The following is an 18476-nucleotide window of genomic DNA, read 5'->3' on the forward strand; positions in this document are numbered from 1 at the left end:
GAAGATGGACGACATTTTACTCACTGTGAAACACAGGCTACCCTAGCTACCCTGTGAATCATTTCACCTCCAAAGCTAACTTTTTACCTAAATTGACTTCTCTTTGTTTGTGAGTATACTAATTATATGTTTTGCAAGATCAGCAAAGTCTTATGTTCTAGAACCCAAGGTCTGATTTATCTTTCCTTCCTTCCTTCCTCCCTCAGGAATGTAATAACTTGCTTTGCTTTTCAGCAGAATAAGAACATACTGTTGAAAGAAAGTTTCAGTGTTTATAAGGCTACAGACTCTAAATAGATTGAAAAAGAGAAATTATAAGGAATGGGAAAGTATAGGCCTCAGTAAGTCTATTAGGGGCTTGAAATTACTATAAACCAGCACTCATTTCTCATAGCCATGCCATTCAAATCAGCCCTGTCACTGGCTCATCCTGTCAATGGCTCATAGATTAAAGACGACTCAGGACCATCCAAGGCAAGCAAAAATATGTATACATATATGTATACATGTATACAGCACATACATAGATTCTTCTAGGAGATTCTCATCATTTCAGGAGTAGATGTGGGAGATCCTAAATTGGCTTATTTCTTGGACCCTTACTGCAAAAGATTTATATGCGTTTTGGATGGAAATTTAAGTTAGAGGCCTTTGGGGGCACTCAATACTGGTTTGAGGAACCTGGCCTGGGTCTAGATGGCTGTACTAGCATCTCTATTATTGGCTCAGGAAATGAGCTGCTTAGAATGGGAGAGCACAGCAAGAAAATGACAAGCCCTTAGGGAGCACTGATGGGGCAGGTGGGTGGGCCCCATTTCCAGGGCTACCAGAATGTCAGCTGATCTGAAATGCTCATCAGCTCCCTGTGGGGACAGTGATAGTTTTCTACTTGAGAGGACACCCATGCTATGGGAAGAGAAGGATTGTGGAAATTGATCACCGTCCCTGATTGTAGCCCATGGCAGAAGTGAGATGAGAGATTCATGAAGCATTTCCGGAGTTACTCTACGTAAACCTCTCATCCAGACTTGAGCAGCCTTGTACCCTAGCTGGCCCGGTACTGGATCTCTTCCTACATTTCTGGCATGGAAGGCAGGGGAAGTGAGGGAGCAGGGAGGCTGTCCATGAGAGCCTGATCAGGGCAGAGCCAGGTCTGAGAATGGTTGCTAATATGTACTTGCAATATATGCTCTTGGCTTTAGGAAAAGATGAGCAGTCCAGATTTCATATCCATTTGATGTTTGACACACCACAGAAAAATGTTTTTTGGGTATTTTCCCAGCCACAAAAGAATTGGGGCCAATCATTAGTTTTTATGAATCCTCTATAAATCTGCTGGTCATATTGGGCTGAAAAGAAACTTCCACCAGAAGAGGAGTCACAGATCAAATTGTACAAGAACTTTAAGAATGTTGTACTGGATGGGAGGAGTGATGGTCAGTGAGCCTTATTTGTTCAAGGTCTAATGTGGCTGGTCTACAAGCAATACACTCTGTCAGGCTATGCAGCAACCAGGGGAAAAGGTTTATCATCCCCTGCAATGACAATGAAAAAAGAATATGAAGTTGTACATACCCTGTGATTAAAGCTCTGTAAAATGTATTTGGGCAAGGGCTAGAAGGAAGTAAGGATAAATAGAAATATTTCACTTGTTACAATGGTTGGATTACGGGTGATTTTTCTCTTTTCATTATTTCCATTTCTGTTTATATAATGCTGTGTGTGCACTTTTATACGATCACTTCCCAGCAAAATTGTTCTGTGCTGACAGGTGGCATTATCATTAAAGTACAGGTGTGGAGGAGGGCCTACCTTTTCTTTGTTACGCACTGATAACAGTCCTCATTTGGGCCTCCCTTTCTTGTGGGCTCACGTGGCTCAGCGGGAGCAGAGATGGCAGGCACAGGCAGGGAAGGCAGCCTGTCTGTGAGAAGTAAGGGCAGATGGTTGCCGTGTGGTCGTGGGGGTGGTGGGAGGAGACCCTCCGCCAGGAAACAAATGAGCCTCTTCTTGTGCCTTTCCCCAGGAGGGTTCCGTTTGGGAAATCAGACAGAGAGAGCAGAATCACAGTGGCCCTGCCTCCATGTGAATACTCAAAGCCAGTACATTTTGTTCCTGAAACCCTGAGCTCAGTGTGTAGTGTCTGGGTTTAATTGGCCTCCTAATCCTTTACAAGAAAATCATAATGTAAACTCCTACATTCTGATTCCACCTCTGCTTCACACTGACTCCAAAGGGAGTTGCTGGCTTTCAGGGAAGGAGAAAATTTGGCAGGGTCCACAGAACTAGCCCACAGTATCTAAGAGCTGCTTCCTCAGTCAAGTGGGAGGACCACAGCTGAAATTCGAAGTGTCTCTTTAAAAAATATTTTAAAGCACATAAGTCTTCAAAAGTCACTTTAACTCCAAACAGCTCTGAAATGGCTAAAAGGAGTTGGATGGGTCTATGAACAGACCCGTCTCCTCTTTTCACCTTAGTTCTCCTTGGCTCCTCTGGGAAGCAGGCCAGGAACTGAGCAGCCTAGCCTTTTAAAAAAGATGATTATCTTAGAATGGAATTTTTTTTAGTTCAGTTTGCCCTTTATCTATTTTCAGCAAAGCAGAGTATGTAAAACTTTGCACATTCTCCCTGGAGCACAAATGTTTTTACTGGCAACATGTCAAGGTGTGTCTCTCTAGTTGTACACCTTGGAAAGCCTGGGCCCCAATTATTTCAATGGTTTCCGGTTCATAAGCATTTAAATAGTAAAAAACCAATTTCCTTCATCCTCAATTCTAGGTCCTCAACAATTTGGCCTCATTTACCACCATCCCTCAGTGTTGCACTGGTGGGTTCATCATTCTCTCTGGACTGGCCATGTATAAGTCCTGCCTGTTATCTTTGCCAGTATCCTTTTCTTGTCCCCCTTTAGGACAAGCCCTCCTATTTTTCTCCATTGATTCAAGTGAGGGCAAGTCCCCCCAGATCACCCTCCCTGCGGGCTCTTCCCTCCCAGCTGCTACAGAACTTCCTATGCAGTGACTTCGTTTGGAAACATGGCTCTGGCTCTAACTTGGCTTCTATCTCATCTTCTCGAGGGCAGGGATAGCGTTCTTCCTGGCCCATCCTCCTTTCTCCTGTCCCTCATCTACAGTCCAGCCCCACACCCTCCCAACATCCAGCTCCACTGGAGAGCATCTTAGTTTGTTTTCTGAGTTAACCCCTTACGACAGTCCCCAGATTAGCAAAAGGAAAGGAGCTAAGAGTGCTTTGGAACTTCTGTAATCTCTTGATGCTTATATTGAAGACTTGCTAGTAGGCCTGCAAGAATTCTGTGCTCTGCTGAGGTAGCACCAACCCCTTCCCTTCCTCATGCTGCCTCTGCTCAGATACAGGCATCAATCTTCCTCCTGGAACAAGTCAGAATCTCCCACAAACATTTCCTTGATGCACCGCCCAGAGAGGAATAGATTCAGATTATATCATGTTTGTTTTAAGACCACTAAGTTTAGATAGGCATGTTACCTCATTTCTTTGGCTCTTCTCACACTTTAAAATCCTTGTCTACTATGTTATAATATACTGCTATTAATTGATTAATATTTATTATTTACATGACTAATGACATAATTAGGATGGGAGTCAAATTATTAAAATAGTAAGACCAGTTTCACTGCTTCTGATAAACCCAGCTTACTAAGCATTTCAGTGTCTTTAGTTTACCTCATGCATTTATCTGAGAACTTGTGCTGAGTTAGAGTTCACGGATTAGCACTGGGCAGATAAAACAAAAGCCTCAACTATTCTTACTAACAGGACTACCGGGTCATTGTTAGCTAACTGAGGGCTGTCTGCAAGCTTCTTGACAGTGAATGCTTGGCCTTGACCTTGCCACATTAGTTCACGAAGCCCAGAAGGGGAAAGGGAATGAAAGCAAAGCTAATATTTAATGGGGACTTGTATATCCTTCTAGAGTTTTTACAGATTTTAATCCACAGAACATCTCTCTGAGACAGGTGTTGTCACCCCTGTTTTACAGATGACAAACATAGAGCCAGGGAGTAAAGTGCCCAGCTTTTAGTAAACCAAGTGACAGAGGCAGGGTAAAAACCCAGGCCCCCCAAATTCTGACTTGGCATACTTCATGGTTTAACCTGTAAATGTGGAATCAAGCCGTTTGGAGGCAGTGTATAATGGGACTTTCCCTTTGCCCTTCTGTCATTTATGAGGAAATATTTTAGTCCTGTCTTTCCAGGTATTAAGAGCTTCATAGTAATTAACTGGATGGGGGAAATCCTTTCACAATGTATATGTATATCAAATATAAAGTTGTTCACTTCAAATATATGACAATTTTATTCTTCAATTAGGCCTCAATAAAGCTAAAAAAAAAAAAAGAGCTTCGTGGAATTTCAACTGAATATTGAAGGCAATTTTAATCACCTTTAATCACTTACCAATACCCTTAGTTCCTCCCCAGTCGCCTCTCAGAGGGTTAGGACTTAGAGGAAATTCAAAACATGCTGGACAATTTCCAAGTTTAGCCAAACTGAAGAGGCAGGCCACAATGCCATGGAGAGGGGCTATCAGCTGTAGAGTTAGCTTGAAGGCTCTAAAAGCTACCTGTGGGTAAAATCAATACAAGGAAATAATTTTCAAGAAGCTTCTAAAGGGATATAAAAATATATGAGCATTGATTAGGAATAATACACTTAAACAAGAATATTTAGATAAACATTTTCACAGTATAATACAGGATAATAGTTACAGGATAATATCTGGAAAAAAGAACAAGCCTTTTCATGAACTCAGGTTATATATGTCTTTGGACAAGGTAACTCCGGCCGGGGAATTAAAGCAAAGTGTTTCTCTTTGCTTAAAGCCATTGGAGGCCAAAAACACATCAAAATGTGTTTGTATGACTAACAATCAATGAATTACAAGGGTCACAAATGCATTCCTAGCAGGGACTCATATTCAGACAACATTGCCCTGAGGGAATACCAAAATAAGCAAAACATAACTACTTATCAACACAGTTTAACACATGACTGAAAAACAAACAATGGATCATAGGTATCAACATTCAGTGAAGGAAAAGAGAAAAATTATGATTTAACTGCAGAAGGTAGTAGTTTTATATATTTTTAAAAACCCTAAAAATTCTTCCGTGAATGAATGAAATAAAGGGTAGTTCTATTTCTAATTTTTTGTGGAATCTCCATACTGTTTTCCATAGTGGCTGCACCAACTGACATTCCTACCAAAGGTGCACAAGTGTCCCCTTTTCTCCACACCCTCACCAAGACTGGTTTTCACTTGTCTTTTTTTATAATAGCCATCCTAACAGGTGTGAGGTGATAGCTCATCATGGTTTTGATTTGCATTTCCCCGATGATTAGTGATACTGAGCACCTTTTCATTTATGTATTGGTCATTGGTATATCTCCTTTGGAAAAATGTCTGTTCAGGTCCTTTGACCATTTTAAAATTGGATTATTGGTTTAAAAATTGTTTTTCTTTGTTTTGTTTTTGCTTTTGCGTTATATGAGTTCCTTACATATTTTAGGTATTACCCCCTTATCAGATATATAGTTTGCAAATATTTTCTCCCATTATGTAGGTTGCCTTCTCCTTTTGTTGATTTTTTTCTTTACTAGCAGAGACCTTTTAGTTTGATGTTATCCCACTTGTTTATTTTTGCTTTTGTTGCCTGTGCTTTTGTTGTTATATCCAAAAAATCATTGCCAAGACTGGTGTCAAAGAGCTTTTTCCCTGTTTTCCTCTCTGATTTTAGGGTTTCCAGTCTTACAGTTAAGTATTTAATCCACCTGAAGTTAATTTTTGTGATTGGTGTAAGATAGGGATTCAGTTTCATTCTGTTGCATGTAAAATTACCATATGATCCAGCAATCCCACTTCTGAGTATATATCCAAAGGAAATAAAATCAGTATATCAAGGAGATTATTCATACTTCCATGTAGCATTACTCACAATAGCCAAGATATGGAAACAACCTAACTGTCCAGTGGATGGATAAATGGATAAAGAAAACGTCACACACACATGCATGCAAACACACAGGAATATTATTTAGACATAAAAAAGAAGAAAACCTTGCCATTTACAACAACATGGGTAAACTTGGATGACATTATGCTAAGTGAAATAAGCCAGACAGAGAAAGACATACACTGTATGATCTCATTTATATGTGGAATCTAATCAAAATGAAAAGGTCAAACTTACAGAAAGGTGGTTGCCACGGGATGGGGGAGATGGGCTGATGTTGGTCAAAAGGTACAAACTTTATTTATAAGATAAATAAGTTCTGAGGATCTAATGTACAGCATGGTGACTATAGTTAATAACATTGTATTTTATACTTGAAATTTGTTAAGAGAGTTAGACAAGCATTCTCACCTCCAAAAAAAAAGGTAACTATGTGAGGTGATAAATGTATTAATTAGCTTAACTGTGGTAATCATTTCACAATGTATATGTATGTCAAATCATCATGCTGTACACTTTAAATATATACAATTTTATTTGTTAATTACGCCTCAATAAACCTGGGGGGAAGAAAGAAAGGGTAAGAAACCTAAATTGCTAAACGGGTTTTCACTTACAAAGAAAAATCAGAATGTTCCCAAATTGCCATTTTCAACGTTGCATTTTATTTAACTAATACTTGAATGCTTTATATATTTCTATATCTACTCTTTTTTAATGGTCACCCTCTATCAGTAAATGAGGTACTTAGAGGAACCCCGCAAAAAACAGGAACCAGCTAACGACTGTGATTAAGTGCGATCTCAACCTCTCCTTAGTTTTAGTGCATCAGGGTGGGGTTTTCTTGGCGTTGTGGAGGAAATTAAGGATTAATAAGGAATGTCGGAAGCTCCAATTAGTGTTCAGTAACGACCATGAAGAAACAGAACTATGAAATAATGAGGCACAAGGGAAAATATAATAAAGCAGGCAAAAACATGAGGAGCTGTGAGATTTCAGTTATTAGGTATTCCTGAAAAAAAAAAAACAAGAGATATTCTCTGAAATTGATATGTTTAACTGTGGGACATAAAAAAAGCCAATTTCCATTCTGGCACACATAAAAAAATACAAACCTTTTCAGGCAGAGTTTTGAACATAATCAGCACTTCAGAAGGATGGGGTATGAACCATAAACTGAGGAAGACTTTCCCGTCAGCAGGCAGCAAACATCGCGGCCAGGGCTGAAAACTCCTGCGGCATGAGAAGAAAACTCCGGGAGTACAGCATTTCTCTTTCTAAAAGGGGCGTCTGGCATGAACTTATACCACCGCCCTCCAGCCACAGCCCCAGAGCCCACGTTGTGGTGACACACACACTCAGCGTCTAAGCCCAAGGGCAGCAGCCCTCCTTTTCAGGCTGCTCACAAGTGGCCACAGTTATAAATAACTCAACAGGAGAAGAGCAGTTGGGTTGGTTTTAGCTTCAGCTGTTATCGGGAGGAAGGAGTGGGCACAGGGGGAGGGAAAGGTGTAATAAGAAAGGAAGCGGAGGGCATAAATTAAGTGCCAGCACCATACCTGGGGTGACATTTTCTCACTTAATTCTTACGACAACCTTGGGATGTTTCTATGTCGTTCCTGTTTCACAGGTGAGAAAACTGAGGCCCTACCAGGCTACGTAGATCTTTCCTATCCAGCTCCTAAGAGATGAAGTTGAGATTTAAGTGCAGGTCTGTCTAGTTCTAGAATCCAGGCTCTGGAGACCAGCCTCTATTTTCCTTCTCTCTCCACCACGTTTCCCGCCAGGTTCTCTAGACTCTGGCCCTCTTTTCCTTCTTTCTCCTTTCTTCCTCCTTCAAATACTTGATCATTTCTTAGGCAGCAGTATTGCTATCTCTTCGTTACTGGTTTACATACAAATACATAATTCATATATGTCTGGTGTAAGGATTCACACAAGCCCAGGTACCCACTACCTGGCCTGGGAAACAGAATGTCTCCAGCTCCTCCGAAGCCCTTCCACAGCTCCAGAGTCCCAACTTGCTCCACCTTGGCTGGCAGTGCCTCAGGGCACCTCAGTCAAAAAAGGCAAGAACTGAACTCCTCACCCCCACCCGCACCCCGATCCCGGGCTTCCTCCTGTGTTAAAAGAAACACAACCCCCAAGTCCTCAAAACCAGAAACCAGGGAGTCATTTTTAGATGCTTCCTCCTTTATCACTCAGGTCCTATTGATCCTATTGCTCTCTTGTACCCAGTTTCCATTCCCACTCCGTTGTCTATAGCAAGGACTCTCAACCGGAGGGTCTCACCTTCTAGGGAGCCTTTTGGAAATCACAGGGGCATTTTTTGACTGTCATTATTTCTGGGTCCTTAGGAGAGACTCAGATGACCCTTTCCATTTCTAGAAGTAAAATGTAATTCATTTTAACTGAGGGCTGAATGTTTTTGATATCAAACATTCTGAATATGAAACTTCAAATTACTAAAACTCTACTTGGAGTAGTCTCAAGTCTCAGGGTTTTAATCAGGTAATTTGAAGCTCAGGAACAAAGTATGGTGGTGTTAGTTTGGAGAACTTCTCTTATTTCAGCAACCACAAAGTTAGACTATCCTGTCCTGGAGTAGGTCAAAACCAGCTTAAGCTCGTCTTATCTCTATTATTTGTTTGAAGGTGCCCCAAGCAAACACTGACTATCAACAATAAAAAGTCATAAGGCCAGTGCCTGAGCACACAGGTCTGTGGGCCATGGGGCAGGCAGCAGTGTGGCTGAACTCAGTCTTGGCCTCTGAGAAGCACATGTGTTCCTGGAGCCACAGGGCCCTCTACCAGATGTTATCCTTTCCTTCTCATCCGTTATTTCCTGCCATTTCTACCCCTGCCTGCAGCAGGTAGCCCTCTACTGAAAGGGGACAGAGAGGGCAGCAGAAAGCTTTAGGTGCTCAGTGCAGGAGCAAAGCCTGGTTCTCAGCCCTGCAAGGAGGATTCTTCCCCACCTGTGATGGCCCACCAACTCAGCGGCCTGACAATTCCTCGACCTGCTCAACATCACCCCCTTCACCTCCATTCTCCTTCACCGCCCACTCCAGGGCCACACTCCAGACCTTATCATCACCCGGAACCATATCACCTCTAAAGACTTAAACTCAAATATCCTACTTTCCAGCTCAACCTTTTATTCTTCCAGTTTTCTCACTCATTCACTCCCACTAAACCTCCTTCATCCCCACAAAATATGCTCCTTGACGTCATCCAGCCCTCTGGCCTCCCCTTCCATCTGTCAGTTCCATTCTGACCCCCACTACTCCCTTCCCTACCCACACTGGGTCTCACAGCCAAGCACATGAACTACTCTCCCACCAGCACCTTCAGTTCCCTGCTTTTGACCCACTTATCTAGCAAAACCCCAGCTCTGGATCCCTCTAGCTAGTCTGCTTTCTGCTTCTAGTTGCATGCTGCTGAGCACAGCGAGAGGAAATCACACCGCTAATTACATCGATGCAGCAACAAATAAATGGTTTCCAGCCTGAGCTGTGTCATGCCAGGGAAAATGGTTTTCTTTCCTTTGATCAGTTCTCATGTCCATTTCCTTTTTCAACAACTCCAAGATTTCCTTAAGCCTCATACCAAATTCCTAGCAGCAGATGATGACATGATCTGTTATTTCATAATTGAATTAAAGGGGCTGGAACTGCCCCCACTTCCTGTGGGCTCACTCTCCCCTCCCCATCCTCCCTTTCAAACCAAGGTCAAAGGCACAGGCACACACACAGGATATGAAGTGAAGACAATCTCTTCCCTCAAGGATCTTACATTCCAGAGGCAGCTAGACCTGCGAGCATGATGCTATGATAGAAGCATGGAGGAATGGAAGTATGTGAAAGTGGAAAACATCCAGAATAAGAAGCGTCTGAGACTTGGTGGGAGACCAAGGGAAGAAATTCACAACAGGGGCTTCTGAGCTATGATTCATTATCTCCCCCTCCATATCTCTCCTCTTAATGGCATTAACATTCTTTTTTTCCTCCATTATAAAATGTGATAAAACATACATAACATAAAATTCACCATTTTAACTGTTTTTAAGTGCACATTTCAGTGGCATGAAGTATATTAACACTGATGTGCAACCATCACCACCATTTATGTCCAGAAAAAAAATTTTTCCATATTCCAAAACTGAAACTCTGTACCCATTAAACAACAGCAACACTGCCATCTTTTTATTCACCCAAGCCAGAGACTCTGGGTGACATCCTAGATTCCTCTTCCTTCTCCTCACTCAGTTCTGCATTAAATCTAGCACCTGGCCTAGCTGATTTCACTTCCTAAACATCTCCTGTCTGTACAGTTTTAGTAGGTCCCTAAATGGTCGCTGACAATCATCTTGCCCCCTTCTCCCTGTTTGTTGAAGGACAAATGGCAGACTTCTGGATCTGGCCCTTCGTGCTGTACATTCTGCTTCCCCAACTCATCCTCACATACCTTGGACAGGGGCCACTGGGAGGTCCACATGCTGTCTCATATCTCTGTGCCATTACACATGCGGGTCTCCCAGCTTGAACTGAATTTCTTTTCCTTGTGCACCTGAAACACTAGTCATCCTTCAAGACCCAGGTTAGTGTCCCCTCTTCCCTGAAGCCCACCTAGCTCCTCATCCCCACCTCCCTGCTCCTTCAGATAATACTGAATATTTCCTGGTGAGTGCTTTCATTATATTTTAATTTTATTCTTTATCACAATGTACTGTAATTGCCTATTTCCCCTTGCCTGAAGGGAAAGAACCATGTCTAATTCATTGCTATACAGTGCTTGGCACCAAGGCTACCATGTACTGTTGTTCAGATTGTGCCCTGAGGCAACCAGCAGTGGCTGAGATCCAGCCTATACTTTACTTGCCAAGCTCTGCACCCTGGCATGGGGCTACCCCTGCCCGGGGGAAACCGTGCTTTCTTCTAATCCTCATAAAGCAGCAGTGTGGCATAGTGGTGGATCTGGCTGTCACACAGTAGGGGCTTGAATGTTAGTGTCCTCTCTTTCTGTCCCTTCTTCACTCCTCTATCAGCCAGCACCATGGCTCCTGGGAGTGTGGCCAAGTGTCATCCCAGTCTCCAGACTCCAGGCTCCTCTAGAGCCATGAAGGACATAGAGCCCTCAAGGGGCATCATTCTTGGAGGAGAGCTTCTCTTGGCTCCTCTTCTATTTAGGTTCTGGTTTAGGGGCAGGGTGTCTCTGCTAAAACTAAACAGTATGTTACAGCCTTTAAGGATTAAGTAGCATCTTAGAATTTTAAACCTACAGAATATATGGGGCTCTTCTAGACAAGGGGATGGCAAACACAAGCAGGGAGGCCTCCTTTCTCCCTTTCCTTGAACATGGTATGACATTGCCAATCAATCACAACAATATCACAAGCTTGGGATATCTTAGAACCCTCAGCAGGACACAGAATTGACATTTAAAATTAAATATTTCTTATCCTTGATCTAACACAACTCCTTATTTTAGGAATAAGGTGAGGACCTCTGTTCTTCATGACCCTCATTCCTCAACTCTGTCCCTTTATCTCTAGTTAATCTTGACCTGGGATGATTCCCACTGATCATTTCATGAACATTCTTAGATGGCTCCCTTCCCAGCAAGTCTTTCCTGAGCAGTCCTATTCCTTGGAATAAAGCTCTAGACAATTTAGCACTAAGAATCTTAGCATGTTTAACTTCAGAGAGCTGCTTCAATCTCACTTATTTGATGGAAAGTTGAAGTCCAGAGATTGAAGAAAAGTGATTTGCCCGAGACCTCAGAACAACCTATGACTATGCCGGGTAAAGTCCAACATTCTAATTCTCGGGCCATGGCTCTCTCTATTATACCTTCTTGTGGCTGAGGTTCATTTCTTATTAATACTCAATGCATGGAATCATAGACTTTGGGGTTAGGGTTAGGGTTAGCGTTAGAATTATATACAGTACCTTTTCCAAACTTCCACAGAAGACAGAACTTCCTTTCTCCATGCTCCATTTCATGTGAGTGTATTAAAAGGGACATGTTAAAATCTAGAGGTTTTAGGAAGCAGGAGATGGGTGTAGTGGAGAACTGCTGAATCTGTATCAGTTGCTGTTCATCCACTGCCTGACTATATGACTTGGGCTCTGGGTGGGCACTCCCTTTGCTCACACTTTCCTAGACCAAAGCCCTGTCCTGAAATGATCACACATTAACTGACCAGACAATTTAGGGCTCTAGCCTCTCCCCCTTAAATGACTGTTTCCCTTAATCTTTAGGTAACACATATCATCTACAAAACAAACAAACAAACAAACAAACAAAAATGAACAAAAAAACCCAATAACGGAATAGAGCAAAACCTGCAAGTTGGAGAGATTTTTTTTTTCCCTCTCTACATCCTGACCTCCTTATTTGGTGGCTGCAAATAAAACAGATCAGAAACCAAAATAGACTTCCTTAATCCATTTATCCTAAATAAGAATGTAGTGAACTCACGGTTAGAGTTCTGTAAACTATTTTTAAAATTTGACCCAAATGTAGATTGGGTTTATAAATGGTTGACATGGCTATTGGGTGGATGAGAAAATGGAACTAAGAAGTCTTAGAGGATTATCCTGTGATGTTTTTATATGAAAGAAAGATGCACTTCAGCATCACTGGGCAATAGATGTCCACTCAAACTTTCAGCAAAATTATCAGTCTCCTGAGGTATTTTTTGCCCTGCTTCTCTCTCTAATGCATTCTTCCATTAGGTAAATCCTGAATTCTACCCAAGTGAATGTACTGGCTGGGCTCATGAGACAAAACACTGGTAATCCACAAACTGGTCATCTTATAAGTATCAAGGTCAGATTGGCCACTATTTTGATAGCCAGCTATCAGTCAGCCAAGGGCAGAGACTCAACTTCTTTGATTCTCTAGCATTCTCTAGTCTGTTCTATCATCACCTTTTCCTTGGTGAACTCCAACTTACCTGTCACCTCTTCTTTGACTTTCTCCCTGAGGCCCTGGGCTAGAGTTCAACACTTCCTCTTTTGTGTCCTCACAGGACTTTCACATAACTCTAACATGTTATCTTTGAAATCTTTGAAGTGACTTGTTTGTTTATAGAGATTTCCTCCACTAGACTGAATTTATTGCCAGAGTCAAAATGACTTATTCACCTTTGTAACTCCAGTATACATAACAAAGTACTTGGTACTAACTAAGCACTGAACAAATAATGGTTGAATAATCCATGAATGATAAGTGAGTGAAAGAGTGGTCTGATACAAATGGTCTTTCAATTCCCTTCCATCTTTCTGTTCTGTGATCATATTTATTATTACTCTTACTCAGAACTAAACTCTGTGCCACACCAAAAGGGAAAGAGTAAGGAGGGAAGGCAGCTCACCCTATAGGGTGTTTTTGCTCCCTCTTGGAGGCTGTGTAACCGTGTAATACCCCCTTTTTTTTTCCTCAAAGTAAATTTGGTCACTTACAGCACAGGTATGCCAACTCCTCCATCCAAGTGAGTGAACTCTAGGTAGGCTGAATTACGAACATCTGGAAAACTGGATAAGGCATGATAAGGAGGTATGGAAGCAGTTCCACTCTTATCACTTAATATCATGCTACATATATATTTTTTTCTCTATCAGTGAAGTACGGAAGGACACTGATTTATCCAAAGCACTGGAGTATCATTGTTTTGTTTTGTTTTTTCCTGAATATTTTTTCTACTCCACTGAGTAAAATATTTGAAGCCAGAAACAGTTCAAGATTAAATTTACTTATTTGTTTGCTTACTTTAGATGCTGGCCTATGTAAAAGGGTGTGACTGATGAAAATCGCTGGGTACTCCAGGGGTAAACAAAACTTCATAGATTGAAAAAGTAGTCAAACAGCCCATAAACAAAGAACTCCTTTTGCGTTCAAATACAAAGATACACTTATTCTTGGAGCGTTAGCTCTTTCTTTTCCCCTTCTGGACCAGAAGATCAAGGTTAAATACGTTAAAGGGAGCAAGATTTCCATACCAAACTTAACAAACCTCTCCCCTAGGAGAAGTGGGATGGGGAGGGGGAATAACAAGCTCTAAAGAAAATTCTGCACCTGGGGTCAGTCTTGAGGCCCTCCTTGGAGTCCCTCGACCCCTTCTTTTCTTGTGGTTGTCCCACCACGAAAAAGGTATCTCTGATGGTAGGGAAATCGTCCAGCAGGGTTCTCAGGCTGTAGCAGTATGCCATGATCTGTCCCCGAAGAGCATAGTGAGACATGTGGTGGTTGAATCTAAAATGTCAGAAGAAGAGATGATGTGCAGAGGTGAATCCAAGTTGTTCCATCTCTCACGTAAGTTCCAGGATATAAGTTCCTGGAGACTTTTCAAAGAGAATAGAGGACATCTGTCAAGAAGAAAATTCTGTCTTGGTCAGGTTGCTATTGTCTGAAGGCAGAGACATGGATCTCTTCCAAGTGCCTCTTAGTCGTCACTTCTGATACTGCTTCCTCTGTGTGTCAGAAGACAGTTTAATTTGCTTTTATCCAGTAGGACTATGGCTTATTTAAACACAAACCAGCTGATTAATTGTATGGATTTCTGTATAATACTGTTGTTTATTGAGTTCAGAGTCATAAATCAGCATGTGTAGTTCACATATACTATACTTACTTCTGGCAATATTCAACTATAACGTCTCTCTTGACTTTCCCAATTTCATCCTGTGATAAAAGAGAATGACAGTTTTCCTATTAGACAGTTGACTATAAGAATTCCTCAAGCTAATACATCTGTACCAACTTATAGCTAACTTAAAGCAGGAGAAGGCCACACAGCTCAGATATTCTTTCTGAAGGTCAACCTACTGGGAGATACTCCTCTGTGGGCCTTTCCTACTCCAGCACATCTTGTGAGTATGCCAAGAATTCAAGGCCCTTACCACTCTTTACCTGAACCATTTCTCAGGGTTATGTTTGCAGAGAGCAGTCTGGAGGGATGAGGTAACATCTCTCTCTAGAAAAAAGAGCAGGTGGATTCCCAAGCTCAATGTTACTCAACTGTGACACAAAACTGAGTGTACCTCGGCTCCTCCATGTTGCCCCTGTGGGACCTGGGAGGCAAAAGGAAATGGCACAAACATGAAGCTCATGAGGCTGGCTCTGCTGTGAGTAACAAAGTTCTTTGCCTCTGACCTAGGAGTCTTGTGTCCTCTGCCAGCACACTCAGAACAGTAACAGGCTAACTTATTAGCTTATAAGTAGGCTAAAATCCCAGACCTTGACAAAACTGACAGTTATATTGTCTGAACCCTTTCTAATCTGATAGGCATTGGATATTCCTGAAGGGCAGTTAATGAGCTAATATACTTTTCACTTGGTAATATTTTTTGAATATTTTAGTTAAAAAAGTAATTTACTTATCAAAGTAATTTACTTAATTACTTATCAAAAGAAGTCCTTTGCCCCCATTATTGCTCAGCAGTAATCTAGAAGGTCTAGCCTCCATCATATCCAATTTGTAGAACTTGATTAGGTAAATTGAAGTCCTTCCTTTTCAGTCACAGGTATGGACAAAGCCTAGAGATTGTGAACCTTGTCATTTCATTCCCAAATAACTATATATTAGCCTAAGGACTTCTTCATCAAAAAATTAATGAATAATGAAATAATATCCATAAAATTAAGCAACACTTTTAATTGACAAAGGTTTGAATTTCATAATACTTCTCAAAAGATTAGGTTAGTATAAAACTGTTTAATAGAAACATGGTGGTAGTGTCTGAAAAACCAAGATAACAGGTGAATTTGATGGCAAGAGCCCTTGCACACCTTGTCTAAACCCGCTAAGCACCTGTGGGTCACTCAGGAGTTGTCAAATGTTCCAGAGCAGGTGCTGAAACTAGTTCTGCTTAGAAAGCGACAAAACAAAATGTGCCCTTGGAAAAATGCACATATTTTAAAAACTAGACTGCAATTAGCTTGAATTCCTTCCTTTCTATTTCTTATTGAACTCTCTTTTTCATTTCTTTATATTTTCAAGAGTTCTATCCAAATAGGCTGAAAGCAACAGGTTCCAAGTTAAGAATTTTTATTTGCTCAAATGTAAAAGATGATGAGATCTTTAGGGAGCCCTTCTTACTACACTCACGAGGTTCTTCATTCTGTTAGCCATGGCTTGTTTCCTGAGGAGGAAGGCGTTCAGTATCATGTCCCGCAGCCCCACGTTTTCTAGTTGAATAGACACGAAAGCTTCCAGAGCCCTGACAAGTGAACAGAGACATGTGAGCCCAAGGCAGGAGGTAAATGGACATATAACAATAAGACTGGTGGACAGGAACAACTGGGGCTGCATACTGGGCATTGCTGCAGGAGATCAGGCAGCTCTGTTTCTGTGGTTCTTACCTGCTCCAAGTGTTTCTCTTATATTCACTGGGGATGCTGATATGTCACCATCCTTGTTGGGGACCCCCATGTGCCTGAAGCATGCATCGTCAGTCCCTCCTCACTCCCAAACTTCATAGCCTGGCCCAGTGTTTGTACTCCCAAGGTCCCTTTGTGCCCTCCTGGTCTGAACTGTAGGGGTACCTGGACTGAAGTGGCCTCCTAAGGGTCCTCTTGACTAGACACATTGGTCTTAAATCTCCCATCCACACACTGGGAATGTGAATTTAGAGCACTCAGACTCTGGCCATGTGTCAGATTAATGGCATCTTGAGAAGCAGAGTAGCTTTGCCTGTGATTTTGTACCAATTTATATTTATATGTAAATTTATATTTATTTTATACCAAATGTAGAATGAAAAAAAATTCTAAATTTGCCAGAATTAGACTAGAGTCTCATTGGTATGCCTCAATAAAATATTCAGAGTATTCATAATTATTACAGAATACAAATCTCATATTCTGTAATACAAATTATTACAGAATACAAGATCAAGATATAATAGGGAAACCCTGGTTTATAGATATATGTCTGTAGATGCCGTGCCTCTCTGACAATGTACCATTCTATTATTCTAAGCAATGGAAAAACCCTTGTTAGAATAGTGAGGGTAGTTCTGTGCTTTTCTGTTTAAGACAGGCGGACTCTCAACCACTGCGCCACCAGGGAAGCCCTAAGATAGATGTGGAAAATTTGGACATGCTCATATTCTTCTTCCTTATGTTCTACCCTCGTTGGAGTTTGAAAAATATAGAAAGAGGGAAGAAGGAGGGGAAGAAGGGAAGAGAAAGAGAAAGGAGATGAGGGAGAAGAGAAAAGAGTCTGAAATTAGGAACTGTTGACTCTCCTTCATAGACTGGAGCATATTAGAAGGAGCTGAGCCTTCTCGGTGTTTTATAACGTTTTCAGACAAGGTCTTAAAAATTTAACACATGCTGGTGACTCTGGGAGTTTAGGCATCCTTCAATCCCATAATACTGTTATTAACTGGCTTGAACGAGGACACATTTGTTATTATAAACAACCCTTCACCGCCACCCCCATGCAGTACCTTTTGGTAGCCTGGAATCTTTCTGAAGGATGAATAAGTGTGTCTGGGACTTTTGGAGTTGTGGCTAACAGCATGCTTTCTATGCCATTCACAATTCTGGAATTTCTTCTTCTGGTTGGACCCATTCCACTATGATTTCTCGGACCTGAGAAACTTATTTCCTAAAATGTTTCAAACCAAAGTGAATTAAATTTGTTGGATTTGTAAGTCCTGTGGTACTGACTGTAAAATTATCTCACAGCCATAACTGACCCCACATACATGTAAATGGCTGGATATACTGGGGGTGGGAGGGAGTGGAAGGGAGAGAAGAGAAGGGGAGGAGAGGAGAGAGTAAGGGAGTGAACGGAAGAGAGATACCATTTTACACAATGAAGGGGTGAGGCACTAAGTGTGACTGTTTCCAGAATAGAGTTGTCTAAGGTGCTCTGAGAAAAAACTCTCCATTTTACAAGGTGGCTAGTTGGAGTGCTTTGTATACTGGCCTCTCAAGAAATATAGCTGATGGGGGCCTCCCTGGTGGCGCAGTGGTTGAGAGTCCGCCTGCCGATGCAGGGGATACGGGTTCGTGCCCCGGTCTGGGAGGATCCCATATGCCGCGGAGCGGCTGGGCCCGTGAGCCATGGCCGCTGGGCCTGCGCATTCGGAGCCTGTGCTCCGCAACGGGAGAGGCCACAACAGTGAGAGGCCCGCATACCGCAAAAAAAAAAAAAAAAAAAAAAAAAAAAAAGAAATATAGCTGATGAACTTCATGGCTGCAAGATCTGAAAAATCATCTCAGGGTGCCCATTCTTGTATAGCCTAAGCAGATGGAGGTGGGCTGTATATGCTGCCCTGCACAATGTAATAATGAGAGAGGGAGAGGTGGAGGGAGGGTGGGGAAGGAAGAGGGGGAAGAAAAAAAGGGAAATCTGTATCTTCCAATATTCCTATTGGTTATGGAACTACAGGGCATGATGGATGGAATTCTTTTACATTTTTCTAAAATACTAACTAGGGCCTCCCTGGTGGCGCGGTGGTTGGGAG

At 41.8% G+C, this 18476-nt stretch overlaps 1 protein-coding gene across 1 annotated transcript in view; it reads right to left on the bottom strand.

Annotated features, from left to right (window-relative positions):
- The window catches only part of LOC309811186 (uncharacterized protein), a gene marked incomplete at its 3' end in the record, with an annotated part of 148586 nt that overhangs the window by 59221 nt on the left and 70889 nt on the right, over window positions 1–18476 (bottom strand). Inside the window, 6 exon segments of the mRNA XM_082633781.1 lie at window positions 4437–4602; window positions 7108–7225; window positions 14074–14250; window positions 14630–14679; window positions 16106–16217; window positions 17451–17611. Coding sequence (XP_082489907.1) covers window positions 4437–4602; window positions 7108–7225; window positions 14074–14250; window positions 14630–14679; window positions 16106–16217; window positions 17451–17611 — 784 coding nt within the window.

Source organism: Mesoplodon mirus, assembly GCF_964341445.2.
Source record: "Mesoplodon mirus genome assembly, chromosome: 10".
Classification (NCBI taxonomy): domain Eukaryota; kingdom Metazoa; phylum Chordata; class Mammalia; order Artiodactyla; family Ziphiidae; genus Mesoplodon; species Mesoplodon mirus.